The 18213-nt window shown below is 40.5% G+C and overlaps 2 protein-coding genes across 4 annotated transcripts in view; one reads left to right on the forward strand and one right to left on the reverse strand.

Annotated features, from left to right (window-relative positions):
* Positions 1-7961: 7961 nt before the first annotated feature.
* On the forward strand, positions 7962-12911 carry LOC307250583 (homeobox protein DBX1-A-like; the record flags this gene model as incomplete). Its single annotated transcript, XM_080027699.1, has 4 exons — positions 7962-8256; positions 8795-8866; positions 12362-12564; positions 12723-12911. 4 exons carry the CDS (start codon positions 7962-7964, stop codon positions 12909-12911), a joined length of 759 nt encoding a protein of 252 aa, XP_079883825.1.
* Positions 12912-13501: 590 nt separating this feature from the next.
* The window catches only part of ckap5 (cytoskeleton associated protein 5), a 65252-nt gene continuing 60540 nt past the window's right edge, over positions 13502-18213 (reverse strand). Inside the window, exons 38-44 of one of the 3 annotated variants that reach the window (XM_080027212.1) lie at positions 17670-17745; positions 17393-17581; positions 17119-17256; positions 16852-16935; positions 16217-16376; positions 16021-16142; positions 13502-15295 (exon numbers count right to left, since the gene is read on the reverse strand). In XM_080027212.1, coding sequence (XP_079883338.1) covers positions 15035-15295; positions 16021-16142; positions 16217-16376; positions 16852-16935; positions 17119-17256; positions 17393-17581; positions 17670-17745 — 1030 coding nt within the window. In that variant the 3' untranslated portion in view covers positions 13502-15034. Of the gene's footprint in view, positions 15299-16020; positions 16143-16216; positions 16377-16851; positions 16936-17118; positions 17257-17392; positions 17582-17669; positions 17746-18213 lie in introns of all 3 variants that reach the window. The other 2 variants (XM_080027211.1, XM_080027213.1) reach the window with 2 other exon arrangements.

An 18213-nucleotide genomic window follows, 5' to 3' on the forward strand; every position in this document is an offset into this window, starting at 1 on the left:
TTAGGGAGCAGATGCTTAAACAGTGGCTGTAGTTTGGAGTGCTGTTGAATGGTATGGAATCATTAGCATTTCTCTTGTTATTTGTGTCTTATTTCGACCTTATTGCATGACTGCAACTGTGTGCTTTTATGACACCATTGTCGCGCGATTGAGTACGTACTTCACCTCAGGCAGGGGGCGGCAGTTGAGTAGGCAGTCCCTAATGTGGACAAGAGTCACATACCTGTTTATACTACTATCTAATCGTGGACACATGCGGCCTAAACCACCTCCGATTGTGGTTTTATGAGATCAGATCTCAATGCGTCTTCAGTGCGTCCCTAAGAGTGTTTCCATCTGTAGTTAGAGCTGTCACCTTGTGTTCGGATCGCTCAAACCACATTAGTGCCAGGTGGAAACAGGGTCTGCGCTTTCTTTCATTGTTTTTTGCTTGTTTTGCTACTGGCACGCCGCTCGTACTCGGGGGGCATCTTCATCTTGGAACCCGCAGAACTAAAAGTCGCTGAGTCGCGCGAGTAAAAAAACACATCTGATCTTGCAGTGTACACGGGTATGTCACGAATAACGCAACTTAGTTTAGAAATGTAGTGGAGTAGAAAGTACAGATATATGTTGTAAAATGTAGGGAAGTAAAAGTCAAAAGTCCCCGAAAATGAATCTACTTAAGTGAAGTACAGATAAATGAAAAATGTACTTAAGTAGAGTAACAAAGTAGTTGTACTTTGTTACATTCCACCATTGCATAAAGGTGTTCATAACTCTGTATAAGTTTGATGATCTAGCATCGTTTTGGGTTATTTTCAATGAACATAAATGGGTATTTGAGTATTTGCTGTGAGGCTGGGCTTGGAGCTCATTCCAACATCAGTATGCTAACCTGCTCACATGCTGCTTTGACATTGCATAAATGAATTGAAATAAATGAACAAAATACAAAGTCTGGATGAGGCTCATGTGAATGTCATGGTGGTGTTAGAAGATGAGACACAGGATGACAAAAGTCACAAGTTTCATCATCTTGAGCCATGATGAATGTCGGTAAAAAAGTCTAGGCCAATCTGTCGCATAGCTGTTGACATTTTTCATAGAATATGTGTAACAAGGGATTACCAGAGTCATTAGAAATTATTCTAAGGTGAGCATGAACGTTTATGAAAAATACCATGGCAATACATGCTGTAGCTGTTGAGATATTTCAGTGACTGCAAAAGTAGTGGGAAGTTGGACAGTTCCAAATCATCGTCCGAAAATCCAATGGTGAAATTCAATTTCATTCAGTTTACCCTTATTGTAAATGTCTAAAAGAAGTCCTGAAACCAACAAAACTGAATTCCATTGCAGTGATATTATTAAAGTGCCCTTTCTTTTTTTCTTGTCAGAAAAGTACATTGCCTGAACAGGTGCATTGAGGGTGACACCCTCCCCCCCTCCCCCCCCCCCACACACACACACACACACACACACACACACTCTCTCTCTCTCTCTCTCTCTCTCTCTCTCTCTTTCTCTCATTTCTCTAAGGAGCTTTATCCCAAGGCTTGGTTTCTCTCCTTCAACAGAGAGAGGTGATGTGTAATGGAAAGTTAATGTGGATTTTATGCTTGTCGCCACAGTTCGACACCAAAGGCCCCACTAATCCACTCTGTTCCACACTTCCTGGAAACAGATGCTCTGACTGAGAGACACATAGAGAAACAGAAAGACTCACACAGTAGGCACAGAGTAGAGTGTATGAGAAAGGAGAGAGAGACCACATACCCCAGATAGCATAGCGATGTAGATGCGACGTAAGGGTTTACGTAGACGCTATGTAGTGTAATCATCGTTTGCTCATTGTAAAGACGTCGCGGCGGTAACAACCCATTAGCTGCCAAACAATTTACTAGAGGTTTTTATGTGCTACCTAGCCATGTTGTGATCTGGTTGTTGCTGTGTTTTTCGCTTATAGTTTCTGTAAATCAGTGGATCTCGAAGATTAACACCTAAAGACACACTTGATTTGTCAATTCCTTGGTTCTTACAGCAGACATCAGACTCCTCAATCCATCAGTGTTTCTGCAAGTTGCTGGTTTAAGGATTACCTGTATACTTTGGAGCCCCATGTGTCCATGAGCATGCAGAGCAAACATGTCTGAACTAGGGCTATCAAGCGATTAAAAACATTAATCTAATTAATTACAGGCTCTGTGATTAATTAATCTAAATTAATCGCATACTTTTATGACACTTTTATACCTGTTTATAAACAGCTGTATAGCCCACTACAGTTTGTTTCTCAAATTCAAATTTTTCAAATTCAAATTCGCTTTATTGGCATGAAAGTTTAAAATAGAAAAACAATGTTGCCAAATCAATGTATCAGTAAGATACAATAAGTCCAATAAATCAAACAAAACACATTTGACAATTATATACATTATACAAATTATATACATTATGAACATTATATTACGTGTGTGTGTGTGTGTGTGTGTGTGTGTGTGTGTGTGTGTGTGTGTGTGTGTGTGTGTGTGTGTGTGTGTGTTAGGAGAATGTGCATCTCTGTCTCAACCTCACCTGTCGAACAGTGACCACATTTTCTGTTTTCTTTTGGTTGCCATGATTTTTTGTGTCTTCCTGTTTCAATTGCCAGTTTGTGGTCACTGAGCCTGTACTTGGTTAGGATCTGTCTCTGCTTTCTATCTCTGACAGTAGAGAGATATTCTGCTAATTCATAATTTCTTTTAAGGGCGAGATAACATTCCAATCTACTTTGGGTTTTAGTTGTTTCTTCCCAATGGTCCAGATAGGTTTCTTTACATTGTGCTATAATTTGCTTTACTCTGATTACTGTTTGGAGAGCAGTGTTGTTGTGAGGCTGGTCAGAGTGTGTCTGAGAGGGGGCAGTTAGCATCAGTACCAACTGACATAGGGGACTCTTTTCTGGGCTCAGCTCTTGGGTTTGGAGGGCTTTGGAGTGGAGGGCGTCTCTGGGGCTGGATTTCAGGTGGTTAAAAAAGTTGAGCGTTTTCTTTTGAATGTTAATTATAAGTGGGAATCTGCCTAATTCTGCTCTACATGCATTTGTTGGTGTGTTTCTGTGTACATGTAAAATGTATCTGCAGAATTCTGCATGTAGAGATTCTGTTGGATGTTTGTCCCAATAGGTATAGCTCTGATGACTGAGTGGACCCCATACTTCACTACCGTACAGCGCAATGGGCTGGATGACACTATCAAATATTTTAAGCCAGATTTTTATTGGAATTAGGAAATTATAAAATTTTCTCTTAATTGCAAATAGAGCTCTTTGAGCTTTTTCTTTTAGTGCATTCACTGCCATGTTGAAACTCCCTGATGCTGTTATGGTTATACCAAGGTAGGTATAACTCATACTGTGTTCAATTACATGATTATTAATGGTAAATTGATGTTTGTTCTCATGACACCTGGGGCGTTTTTGAAAGATCATGATGTTGGTTTTCTTCATGTTTACTGCCAGGGCCCAGTTCTGACAGTACTGTTCTACTACGTCCAACTGTTGCTGTAGTCCTTGTTCAGTAGGAGACAGTAGAACAAGGTCATCAGCGTAAAACAAGGACTTCACCTCTCTATCTAGGAGGGAGAGGCCAGGAGCAGCACATTGATCTAACTCAACAGCCTGTTCATTTATATATACTGTATATTAAATAAAGTCGGACTTAGATTGCAACGCCTCTTCTCCGGGGGAATTTTTTTTTGTTTATCTCCAATTTTGACAGCACACATGTTTTCCAAATACATGGGTTTTACCAGATCATAGGTTTTGCCACCTATACCACAATTTAAGAGTCTGTAAAAGAGCCCTTCATGCCAAATAGAATCAAAAGCAATGAAGCAAGAGAATATTTTTCCATTTTTCGTTTGTTGTACATGTTTGTTGATTAAAGTGTGAAGCGTATATACATGGTCAGTGGTGCGGTGTTTTGGGAGGAAGCCAATCTGACTTTTACTTAGTATTGACTGGTCCTCAAGGAAATCTATTATTCTTTTATTAATAATACTACAGAATAGTTTCCCTAGACAGCTGCTAACACAGATGCCACGGTAGTTATTAGGGTCTGATTTTTCCCCACTCTTATGAATGGGGGAAATGAGCCCTTTGCACCAGATGTTGGGAAAACATCCTGCCCGTAATATTACATTGAACAAGTGCAACACTGCACCCTGCATCTCTGGGGTGCTGCTTTTGAGCATTTGGTTTTTAATGCTATCTGGACCACAAACTTTCCTTGGCTTCAGACATTTTGTCTGTGTTGTTAATTCTTCTAAAGTTATATCGAAATCAAGGGGGTTTTGATTGTCTTTAATTGTTTCTTCTAATATTTGGAGTTTTTATTTTATAATACATTGATCCGAATTGATTTGATTGATTGGTATGTCTTTGTACAGATTTTCAAAATGTGATCTCCAGATGTTACCGTTTTGGATTGGTAATGTCTGCTGTTGCTTTGGGTTGAACTTGTTCCACATATCCCAGAATTGATTTTGGTCAATGGCATTCTCAATATCTTCAAGTTTCATGTGGGTATAATTTTGTATTTTGATCCTAATTGTATATTTATATTTATTTAAAATTTCATTGTATCTAATGCGCAAGGCTGGGTTGTTTGGTTGGCGATGTTTCTCATTTGCTATTTTTCTCAGCTCATTTCTGATTGTTTTGCACTCTTGATCAAACCATTTGTCAGTATTTTGCCTTTTAACAGGTCTCCGTTTTTGCTTTGTGAGGTCAGCCCTAATAGCTGCCTTATGAAATATCATATTGATGTCTTCAATGGCCTTGTTTACACCATCTCTGGAAGGGATATACTGATTTTGATTATATATTGCTATGTAATTCATCAGATCAGGAGAGTTCAAAACTTTTATGAATTTGTCTCCACTGTCTGGGGCCCATCTGTAATTAAGATTTAATTTAAACAGCTTACTGGTTTCTATTTTTGTGTCACTAATTTGACCTGACAATTTAAGGAACACATTAATTTGATTGTGGTCTGAAAGGGGGGATTGCTGTCTGACAGTGAATGCACTGATAGTTGAGGGGTCCATGTCAGTGATTGCATAGTCTACTACACTAGACCCAAGAGCTGAGGAGTATGTGAACCTCCCTAAAGAGTCCCCTCTGAACCTACCATTAACTATGTACAGGCCTAAGGCCCGACAGAGATGCACTATCTCCCTGCCACTTGGATTTAATAGTGGGTCAAGGTTATTCCGACGGGGGATCGTTGGTGACATAATCGTTTGTTTCTCTCTCTCTCTCTCTCTCTCTCTCTCTCCGTCTCTCGTAACTTCTGTCTCCTCCCCTCAGCCAGGTTTCTACATGAAATAAAATTAGGAACTAGCGCCGAATTTTCTAAAAAAAACAAGCAGACTAAATGACGACTTTCCATCTCCCACAACAGACAGCGCTGTACCGATTCATTCACCATCGTCGTACTCATAGGCAAAAATATTGACACACACACACACACACAGGGCGGGTGTCCGTTTATGCGGGAGACGAGACAGCTAGCAAACAAAATTGAGTCACACGGAGGAAGATTGGGAGATACTGTTTTGAACCTACATTGTTGCACCCACTAAATCAATAATGCACAGACACTGCGGAGAATAAAGTAAGATGTCTTCCTACCTTCATGCTTATTTGCCCGATGCATCCCATAAACCGTCCATAGAGCCCTCGGCCCCTTTCCCCTGCTTCTCTCTTTACTTTTCTCCCTTTTACCCGTGCGGGCCATGTCTGCAAGCTACAGGTGCAGCTGTGCACCACTTTTGCACTGGGTTTTAATCGCGTTAATTTTTCTGTGATTAATTAATCGAAATTAACGCGTTAATTTGACAGCCCTAGTCTGAACCAATTAAGATGAATAAAATGACCATCTATTATGTTTTTCTCTTTGTGTCTTAACTTAAAGATTTTGACACAGTATGTATAAATTATCAACAAAACAGAAAACTTTAATTTTAAAAATGTATTTCAAATCGTTAAGGAGTTAACAAAGTTTTGCACCAGTTATAGTCCAAGCTTGAACTTGACATTCTTAACACTGAATGAGTAAGTAGTAATATGATACAGCTAAGTGAGTACTAACTTGTGTTTCTTACTTTAGAATCACATGTTAATAAAGACCTACTTCACCGGTGGAAATATGAAGGTGTATTGAACTCTGAGATCCTATGTAATATAAATGTGCAGATATTTTAGAAATCGGTTCATCCTAGTCTGAGAAAAGGCAGAAACAATGTTTTATGGTCTCACTGACTAATCCTACATTTCCCCAAGTGTGATCACACATGGTAAAATGTAGGGTTAGGGTTAACAGGACAGCTGGGCCAAGCAGTGGCGTTTCCAGGAAATGTTTACTGGGGTGGCCAAGGTGGGCCACAGAGCTAGAGTGGGGTGGCCATCGCACACCAGAATGAATAGCATGTGATATGCTGTACAAACAATTCAAAGATGATTTATAATCCCAAATTCCCAAATCATGTTAGTATCCATTGCAATGTTTGTCAGAAAACTAAACCCCTGGAGGGGGGCCTGGGGGCATGTCCCCCAGAAGATTTTTTTGTGTTTTTAACACGTAATCTAAGCATTCTGGTGCATTCTGGCGAAGAGAATAAAGAAAAAAGTCAACATTTATTTCAGTTCAGATGAATAGTAAAATAAGCAAGAAAACATAAATTGCTAGCAGCCAGATGCCTAACAACTGGACAGAGGGATGGATGACCACTAGCTTTTGACCAAATATCTTGCTAAGAAAAGAAACCTTTATTTATGAAATTCTGCCCTTACTAAGAACATGTTACACTTGCCAACTACAAACTTTTATTTTTTTTATTCAGATTTAAAAAATCTGCTGGGGCACGTGCCCATACACGTGCCCATACACCTGCATGGGTGGCACGCGTATCACAAGCTTAGCACACTTATGCTGTTTTCAAGACCTTTGCTGACCAGACACCAGTTCTAGTGGCCACAGTTCTACCATTAATTTAGTACTTGAAAATTGCAGACTGATCTCATATCAGGGGATTGTAGTGTGTGTGATGAACGTGGCAACTACCTATAAAAAAAAAACCAGTTAAGAATACAAAAAAAAACTACATATCAGGAAAAAAAAATAAAAAAAACATCATTATCATCTATTAATTGAAACGCATTAGGCGTACCTTTCATTCCAGATATAGCCTAGCCTACAAAGGAGAATACACATATTTGCTTGACATTTTGATTTTTGTTTTTCTTGAACAAATTCGCTGAGGGATAATTTATCTATCATTCACACAATTTCAAACTTTGTCCAGTGGAATTAAATGTTTTAGAGTAAAGTTGGCTAAGATAGGCCCATGTAGGCCTAATGTCTTTAAGTAGATTTTCAGAAAGTTGAAATCCATCAATGTGGCTAATTGAAAAAATAAAGGAGGCTTGAAGCTTTTTTTTTTGTTTTTCTTAAAGCAACAGACAAATGCACAAGGTGTGGCTACTGGCTGCATTACTTGACCTATGGACAAAGCTGTTTTAATGGTGTAGTAGGCCTAAACTATTTGTAAGTGAACATGCACTTTCATCCAGTTTGTGAAATAATAACAAAGCATAGCCTGTCTGTATGCCTATTAGCTGCTCATAAAAAATCAAATGAATAACACAGTTACAAACAGTAGGGTAATATCATGGTTTCTGATTGAGGTCCAATCCAATGAATCAGAGGGACATTGACCAATCCCCTCGCCGTTGAACCAGATTCAAGTGTGTGTGTGTGTGTGTGTGTGTGTGTGTGTGTGTGTGTGTGTGTGTGTGTGTGTGTGTGTGTGTGTGTGTGCGTGTGCGTGTGCGTGTGTGTGGAATGAGACTATTGTATAAAATTCTCCAATAGGTTACAGAGAGCCCAGAGTAAGTGTGTGCAAAACTGAACAGAGGAAACTTCTCCATTTCGGACATGATGTTTCAATGCAGCGCTGCGCCGCCTCACGCCGCTCTGGCCCCGCCCTGGCCCCGCTCCCTGCCCGCTGGCTTCCTGGTGGAAGATCTCCTCCGGTTGAGCCAGCCTGTCAGCTCCACACAGCGGGCCCTCTGCTGCAGGTGTCCCGGGGACATGGTCCCTCTCGGTCCGGGTAATGCGCGGTGGGTGCCTCTGAGCTCCAGCAGCACCAGCGATCCAAACACTACACGCCCCGACTCTGGCTTCCTCAAGTTCGGCGTCAGTGCCATACTGGCACCGTCCACGCGAAGCGGTGAGTTGGCCTATAGGACAAAAACTGATGATGATGATGATGATGATGATGATGGCGCCTATGATCTGCATTAGTAATAAATAAAAGTAGCCTATGTAGGCTATATTGACATGTAGGCAACAAATAGACTGATATGGCCTAGGCAGCCCTATTCACAAATCTGATAGAAAATATAGCATAGGCTATAGCCTAAATGTATTAATTGGGTTAAGCCATAAAAAGGTTAAGCGTAGTAAATAAATTATCTGTCTTTAATTGATGTGCCTCAGGTGTATGGAAACCGAGAACGTCCATGCCTGTAAAAATTATATGCATGGATGTTTTCGGCTTCAATGTTAGGTTTATTTTCTCAATACATTCTGTCTCATTAGTCACAGTTTTAAAATATTTGTATTATTATTAAAGTTTAAGAAGGGGTTATATTTCCTTTATAATTTATATTATCTCTATGCCTATGTTTAGATGTTCAGTTATTTTCTGGTGTTTGTGGTATACTTATTCATTCTATATATTTTATCTGTTTCTGCATGCTCCTCAGACCAGATCTGTCAGACTAAGTCTTTCTTGGATGAAAGCCTCCATCACTTCATCAGAGCTTCCCGTTTCACAGGTAGGTTTACCCTATATTATTAACATATCATTTCAGAACTCTAAACATACACTTCTTAGATTTATAGATGACATGTTATTTGGATGGTTTCCTCAATTTTCAAAAAAAAAATTAACAAGAGAGAAAACCATTCCGTTCACCGCTAATCTAGGAATATAATACATTTTCACTTTGGCTTTCCCCTTTAACTAAGATCTGGTACACTTTAATGGAGACAGAATGTGAGTCTTTTCTACCACTAGTATGTCTCAGCTGCTGACATAGAGAATTTAAATCTGTTACATCCATGGCTAATTTTCTCCATCCTATTAGGAAAACTCCAAAAACACGACTTGCACTAAATTTGTGGTTGCTGAAAGACAAATTGATAATTCTGTCAATACTGTGCGCTATATAAGGGAGAACGGGGTAATCTGAGCCACTTTTTACATTTCCTCCCCTCTAAGCGAGCTAAAATGATTTATCACTCAAATTTACACATTTCCCATTAATTCAGGATGTTTCCTAGAAATGGGCATTAGCAGAATTTTTTCAAGACAAAGGGCAGTGAAAATATGATTGTTTTAAAAAAAGTTGTCATGTGGCTCACTTTACTCCAGCTGTGGGGTAAACTGATCCACTTACCTTCTCCACTCTGAAACTATCATAACAATACATATTGTAACAGTAAGAATCCTGAAAGCTAGCCACACATTCCAGAACTAATGTTGGACTAGTAAAAGAATGATGGGGTTTGGTCAATTAAGCAAAGTAAATTTTCTAAACACTTGAAAGTAACTCTGAACAAAATCAAATACAACATATTATAATTCAAAAGGTTTTAATACGATTCAAATGAAAGATAGAACCAGTTAGATTAGAACAAAGTCTGGGGGTCAGAAGACAGGACCCTTAGAGCCAGCTAGTGTCTGGGGGTCAAAGCATAGGAAAATCAGAACCAGCGAGAACAGCCTGGGACTCAGAGCACAGGACAAGACCCAACTGGATTATAACATCAGTCATACTCTACAACTAGGCTTACTCTACATTCCAGCCCTGAAGGTTACAGGGAAAGATGAGAAGGTGCTCTTTCCGTTTGGTTGCCCCAGGTCGTCTTCCTGGTGTATTTCCTTGGCATGATGGCTTTTCTAAAATGTGTATGACATTAAAATAAAACATATGTCATGTAATATTACATTAAAATATGTTTAAGACTAAACTTAACTTGTGCCTCATGGTGGGGGAAAGTGAGACAGTGGCTCACTTTCCCCCACCACCACAATTTGAGAAAAAACTACCGCATTTCAGACTAATCTTCAGTTATCAGCATCACATGGTTTCATATGTTGGTAGTTCATCATCACATATGATAGAAGTTTTTCTACGTGAATACATTTGCCTTGGCACAACAGTTGATTTAGTTGACAGCAAGACAATTTACTTTTACATGCAAAATACCTATTTTGGTGAAAAAACATGCTTACCACAGCACCATGAGGTCCTCTCTTTCAGGGCCATGGGGAAATGAGAGGGGCTTGAAAACATATATCTTACATGACCACAAATGTTTTCAGTTGCCTAGATACAGGGGGTGGCTCACATTACCCGATGCCTCAGATTCCCCCGTTCTCCCCTATATTTTTAACATATATCACAACAGTATTTTTTTCACACGGTGAGCCACAGGGGTGGCCTATTTTTCAGTCAAGTGAAAGAAAAAAAATATTTGGGAAAGTAAAATGTAATTTAAAAATAATTTAGATACACATCTCTTAAGTTTGTTAATATTTATTTCTTAACTTGTGACACAGGCCATTGAAGAGTTACTTTGCCACGTTTCTGCCTGGTTCACTTTCTATACTTCGGGCCATTAGATTAAAGGGTGGTTGTTTGGCTTAAAAAAACTAATCCAAGAGCAGTTTTATTAAACAGTAAATGTGAATGCAAATTTCTGATTAGTTATTCTCAATTTCTTTTTCTTGTTACCTAGTAGGCTATGTAACTGATGTAAATGCCCTTAAAACAGAGAAAGAAAGAAAAAAATCAATGTGGGAGATAACCTTAAACATGATACAACTGAATAGGCATTAAAGCATATAACTGTAGCTATTTGGTTAGTTCAGTCCTTAATGGTTCGGAAATTATCTGTGAAAACACAATTCACCAGCTGATGTAGGCTAGATAGTGGTCTCGGTGGGCTGTTAGCAGTTAGCATGGAGAATACCCGGTCATCAAGTGCTATTTAGGCATAGCACTGACTGCTGACATTAGCACCAGTTGTCCTAATCTACAATTGAGTCCGGTTGGTCACACTCTAAATGTATTAGAGCCATTTGTCACGGTCTTAATGTGAGGCGGGCATCTTCCCAGCTCAGGAACTCTGTCTCTTCACGTGCATTCCTTTTCCCACCAAGCCCCGACAAAGCTCCCTGCACCGTGACCAATAGGAACCAACACACACACACACACACACACACACACACACACACACACACACACACACACACACACACACACACACACACACACACACACACACACACACACACACACACACACACACACACACACACACACACACACACAATCTCAAAGATTTGAGTTAGGTCGTTTTTCCTCACAAGATTTGCTCAATGCACAGGTTTGAAGCTGGATTTTTACTTAATTTAATTTTTCATCATTGACCATCATATTTTTTTTATTTAGAATACAATATTTAAAAGCAGGTATAAGACAATGTGAACAATCCCTAAGATCTCTGTATCTGCTAAAGCTTGAGGGAAATGTTCTTAGGGTGATAACTTATAGGCCTATACACTGGCCTGTCTTTAATGGGTCTATAATATACTCTCATGTCCACAGCCTTTTCCACTCAATTCATTAGAACACAATTACCCTTCTCTATGCATTTGCAGCCTCCATACAACTCTTTCATGCCTGATTAGAGGCAGTGTGAGGCAGGCTTTGGAGAGCGCTTCTCATTAGCATGGGCTGTGTCTCCACTGTTGGGACAAATTGGGCTTTTAAACACCAGATTTAGGGCTGAACATGTATATAATGGGCAGCATCGGGGAGTTGACAAGACACTTAAAAAAATCCAAGTTAAGCTAAATGAACTAAGCACACACGAGCATCAAGGAAATCTGATTGAAAAAAATATTGTTGACACATGGCGAGGAGTACAGTAATAGATAAATACATTCTTCACCCCCCAAGGGAAATGGTCTAATTAAAGGAAAACAAATGCAGAAATACCAAAACGCTCAATTCATAGAGGGCTGGGGAAGCAAAACACTGAGAGTGCAGGTAAACAGACACTTGTGACTTCCACATTTGAATCCTTAAAGGTGGGTACAAGGACCCCAAGGGCTGTAACATATTTTAGTCTCTTTAATTTATTTGACATCACAACTATTTTTCCAATTTCATATAATATACTTATATAATTCCATGGGGCAAAATCCAATAAAAGGGGTTGTTTATTAAATGGAATCACTGTGATTGTGTTCCTTCCAGCTTGGTCCTGTGTGGTTCCTGTCCTGGGGAGCTTTGCCTGGCCCCTGGCCCCCACAGGGAGGCCTGGGAGGGGCATGCTGCGACGCGCTGTCTTCTCTGACCTCCAGAGGACGGCCCTGGAGAGAACCTTCCACAAGCACAAATACATTAGCAAACCAGACAGGAAGAAGCTGGCATGTAAACTGGGACTTCAAGACTCCCAGGTACACTATTGTATTTAGTTCAACTTATTTTAGACAATCCCTTCCCATTGCTCTTGCATTTAAAACTGGACTACAAATGATCTATGAAGGTTAGTAGTTATTATGAGGAAGTCAGACCAAAGTATATTGACATGGTTTTTTCCTGTGTCTTTTAAAAGGTGAAGATCTGGTTTCAGAACCGGAGGATGAAATGGAGGAACTCCAAAGAGAGAGAGCTGCTGTCCACAGGAGGCTGCCGTCAGCAGACCCTCCCCACCAGGACCAACCCCCACCCGGACCTCACTGATGTAGGCAGCACACACTGCCACAAGCCGGACACACACAGCCAAGCAACCAGTTTACAGTGAAGAAATAACAGTTCCATAAAAGCTAAATTCTTATACAGCAGCAGACTATACTGAGACACTGTCTATTTTGAAGGCTGGCAGGAAAAGGAGTTATCAAAGATAGTGCTGAATGGAAGTTTATGCCACAAGTGCTTGAATTTGCTCTGTGCAAGGCTGTCTTTTCTCAGCCTTCAGTGCCATATTTCTGTACAGTGTACGTATCAGTAGTTTAGTATATCTATATACAGTAAATAAGTCACTGTTAAAATATTTGTAGATGAAATGTGTAAAACATTCACACGTTATTTTCAAATATATTTGTATTCTTTATATTTCTTAATAAATCTTCATATAATTAATCTGGAATATTCTAATTTAATGTTAAAGGGATACTTCAGTATTTTTGAAGTGGGGTTGTATGGGGTACTTAGGCATAGTGAGTGTGTTACCTTATGGAGGTGGCGGTCGGAGCAGTCACTTTAAGGAGTTTGGGGGAGACTTCGCTGGTAGGGTTGCTGAAAATTCCCAAAATTACCCCCTTTTAAACCCCGGGATTACAGAGCTTTTTAAAATAAGCAAACTCAAAAATATATTGTTAAAAAAAAAATGACTTTATTGCCATTTTCCACTATCGATTATACAAGGAAAATGGGGAGCAACAATATAAGACTAGTACCAACTTTCAAATTAAATACAAAGACAATGTTATGTGTTTTTCTTTACTCAGCATTTGGCTACAGAACGGATGAGTGACAGGGCCATCATCACCATGGTCATCATCATCATCATCAAAAAAAAAATATTTTAATTAAAAAGTGGTTTTATTAATCATTTTATTTACACCAGAAAATAAAAACAAAAACTCATCTCATGCCATGCTCTGTTAGCCTACAAAAAACAATTGTTGCTGAGTGGACACTATTAAATAACAGGAGGTTAATGGGATGAAATGACATACAGTATTTACAGGCAAATATCAACCCACAAGCACAATCCAACACAGCTTAAACACACCTTCATTTGGCTCTTCCTGAACAAAGCGGGGAGGGGGGGGGGGGAGAGAAATATTCTCAGTCCTGATTGGCTGAAAGGCCATGTTGGGCTAAGACAGTTTTGAAACATGTTCTGTCTTACCCGTGCAGGTTTTTTCTAACTGTAGTTCAACCCTTTTTGTGTGAGTTGGAGGTAAAACAACTCTTTACCCTGACTTTACACTTACCAGAAGGCCATAAACACTGTACAACTGGACAGATTACTTGTGTAACCAAACACCTAAAAACAGACAAAGAAGTCACTGTGTGAAAGAAATCCCTTTGTTGATTAAGTGCTGGAGTGTCGAGCCCTATTTGCACTTTGTACTACCCTTGTCAACGGTCACCAATTTTGGAATTTATTCTTTACTGACATTTTCAAATGAGACTCAATTCCTCCAAAATCAGAAGATGAGCCCAGTGGGAAAACAAGACCATCAGAAATCACTGAGAAGTACAGATACTACATCTGTGTTTAGCCATAAGGGGGCATTCACGCTTCACAATCTTTCCCCATCCAAACACAGCAGCAGTTTCCTGGTATGTCATGGTAAAACACTAAGAATCAACATTTCTTTTTTTTCTGCAAAGATGGAAACAACATTGGAACAACCTTTTAAAGATGTACACGCATCTTGTGCCGCGATGCTAAAACAGAATGGTAAGGGGCACACAATAAAGTCAAAGTTATGTACTGGGGACAGCTCAGGAGCAAAATGTTGGCTGCATGAATTGACAGATTACCGACTGAGAACTACAGCTGACGATGTTCTGTACACAAAACATTCACACTTTAATAAGTTGACACTTAAACTAAAATGCCTTGATGTTTAATACGTTTCTGATGAGGTTAAATAGTAGCTGAAAAACTTTCTTGTTTCTGTGGTCTGCGTAGCGTAGTAAAAATCCCAGTCACAGCCTCAAGTCTGTCAATGTACTGAAGGGCGTTTGTCTGTTGCTACCTGCTTTGTGAATACAGAGAAGTGGTTTTGAATGTCAAAGTGTTAACTATTTCCTTTAACCAGAACATGAATAGAACCGCAGAGTGAATTTAAAAACGAGGATATTTTCATTTTTCTACAGGCTTTGCAGATGAGATGCGGTGGTAGCTTCTTACTGTCGGTTGCTCTTTATTCTTTCCAGGCGTTTCTTGAGGTCGTCCAGGTTTGCTGCGGGTGAAGCTGAGCGTGTGTGTGTGTGTGGGGGCGAGTGTGTGTTGTTGTGATCCTGCTGGTACAACTCTCTGGACTCTTTGAGCTGAGACAGCTTACTGTGGAGCATGTCAGTGGAGGAGGCCACCGGCGGCTTGGAGGAGAGCAGGGACGAGGCAGGAGCTCTCTGCTGAGGCTCCTCTTCACCTCCTCCTCCCACACCCTGCTGCACACACACACACACACACACACACACACACACACACACACACACACACACACACACACACACACACACACACACACACACACACACACACACACACACACACACACACACACACACACACACACACACACACACACACACACACACACACACACACACACACACACACACACACACATTATTAGTATTACAGGAATATTTATTTCCACTGAACAAAAATATAAATGCAACACTTGTTTTATCCCCAATTTTTCATGAGCTGAAATAAAATACGCAAAAGGTCTCTTTCTATTTTGTTCACAAATTTGTTCAAAATCTGTGTAATGAAAAGTTTGCAGCTCATTGTTTATTGTGTGGCGTTTTTCCTCTTCATTGAATTAATCAGTGGGCTACACTGTGTTTACAGTTTACACCGTTGGTCCGTTTCTGTAAACTAGCCATTACACAAATGGTGCTGCACTAGTTGGATGAGTTTGCAGAACTTGACTGGCCACTCTGCACATATGCCTGACCTCAACCCTATCCAAAACCTTTAAAAGGAACCAGAAGCCAGGCCCTTTGGTCCAACAGCAGTGTCTGACTGAGCTGCCATGGGAGGACCAACGTATCTATGCCTATGGATTCATAATGGGATGCTGTCAGAGGAATGTGGAGGTGGCCCAAAGGTTTATATCAAGGAAGTCAAAGCAGTGGAGTGAAGCGCCAGTGCATGTACTCACCCTGGAGGTGTTCTCCAGGCCTTGTCTCTGTCGGAGGATCTTGAGTCTCTCATAGTAAACGGCTGGTTTCAGCTCTTCATTGTTACTGCTCAGACTGGAGTCGGTGCCGTGCTGAGGGATGACTGCACAGATACAAACACACATCAGTAGAGAGTCCTTTACATTGTGCATGGTGCAGCCCTGGTCGTGCTTGTACCTGCAGAGGGCTGGATGCGAGCCTTGCCCTCTCTCTCAGACTCGATGACGCGGAGGCCTCGCTCCACGTAGCTCTGGAAGAACTGGGAGGTGTTTTTGAGGAAAGGCTCCAGGTCTGCATCAGAGTACCTCTGCTTATACTCATACAACTCTGTCAAACCCTGTGAAAAATTATTGGACACAATTACTTCAGATTTTCTATTCTCTTTGTAAATTTGTAAAAAATAAACATATTTTTTTTAATTAAATGTTTGTCTTCAAATCATATTGACTGTTTTAAAGGCATACTAATCCAGAACACTTTGTCACAAACAGCTAATATCTACTCACCATCTGCTACCTGTCGCTCGTTTGTGCATGCTGAAAAAAGGTTGGGTGTTTACACAGCCTTGGCTCCCCTAACAGGTGATCTAAAAAGCCTGGCTCAGAGCCAGCAGCCGCCCTGAACGTTGTGGATTGGTGTTTGGGCCCAACCACTCGCTCTTAGAGTCAACTATTGCTGTAGTTTATACTGCGATGTTTATTGCAGTATAAAACATAGACAAACGTTTGCTAGAGATCGCTTAGTATTCCTTCAAGTGTTAAACTGCAGCAAATAGTATACCAGATTGATTTTAAGAATGGAGATGAGCTGACCTCTTTAGTGTTCTCTTTGGATCCAATTTTCCTGAAGATCTCAGACAGAATGTCACTGACCTTGGCCTTCGACATGCGATCGTCCTGGTCAGAACATAGGAACAAATGCACATTTCATTTGTCATCACAACGACGAAACACAACTCATTTAGATACCCGGCCAGTCTTAAGACAAAAAGCTACTGTATCGAAATGTTTGACTTTTCTGACAGGAACCTAGATGAGCATAAAGGTGTGTGTGAGTTTTCAGATGTGTTTGTTGCTCACCGTTCGCAGGCTGCCTTTCTCATTGCCACGGTCGCTCTTGAGTCCTGACAGGTTTCCAGAGTGTTTGACCACCCTCCTGAGATGGGCCTCCAACTCAGACTCATTACGATTCTCTATCATTGAGAGGTGCTCCAGGATCTGTTTCAGTGGATGAATACAGTCGATTAAAACGCAGCAGAACAATAGCTGATGCTGGAATGAAAAAACTTAAACATAAATGAAATAAACGCGGCTCAGCAGCATATGATTAAATGCATTATCATTTGTGCGTTACCTTGGCCCCAGAGAGCTTGCACAGTGTGTGTAACAGAGTCTTGAGGGTTCTCTGCGGGACGTCACTCTTGAGCTGCTTGAGCTTCTCTTTGGGGAAAACCTTCATGAAGTTGTGGACGTCCAGTAAGATCCGGTCCAGGTTGATGTTGTCGATGGTTTCTGGGAGGAAGCGGATAATCCTCCACAGACACTGGACACAAACACACGCCATGTTAGCTTGTCTGCATGCTAACTATGCTAACTAGCAGGATGTGACTGGGGCTATCCTTATTCCTTACCTTCATCACCAGCTCAGAGAACATGGAGGGGCCAGTTGTTGTGACTAGACTGTCCTGAAGCAAAACCAGCAGAGCACTGCAGAGAGGCAAGAAGGAAGGAACCACAAGGATTATTTACTTTTTCTCCTTGAATAGCTTGATGAACAGGTTACTCTGCCACTTGAGTTGAATTCACTCAAAAAAAAAAAAAACCTTCCAAGAGTTCTCAAATGATTTCACTGTTGCAGACAGATTCATTTGAGTCCTGCTCAAATTGGCGCCCGCGTCATTTCAAAATGGTGTAAGGCGTCTTTATACACACACACACACACACACACACACACACACACACACACACACACACACACACACACACACACACTTTAACCCATTGATGACTATGGCAATCTAGGATGCATGTCCTTAATGCCTGAGGGTTTTCTGAAAAAATAGTACGAATTGTCAAGTCTACCAAAACCTTAATATCTAAGCCTGTGTAGCACATAGAAACATGAAATAAAATACATTTAAAAGGTAAGGTTCACAGGTTTTATTTAAACATGCT

Source organism: Ammodytes marinus, assembly GCF_949987685.1.
Source record: "Ammodytes marinus genome assembly, chromosome: 5".
Taxonomy (NCBI): Eukaryota; Metazoa; Chordata; class Actinopteri; order Uranoscopiformes; family Ammodytidae; genus Ammodytes; species Ammodytes marinus.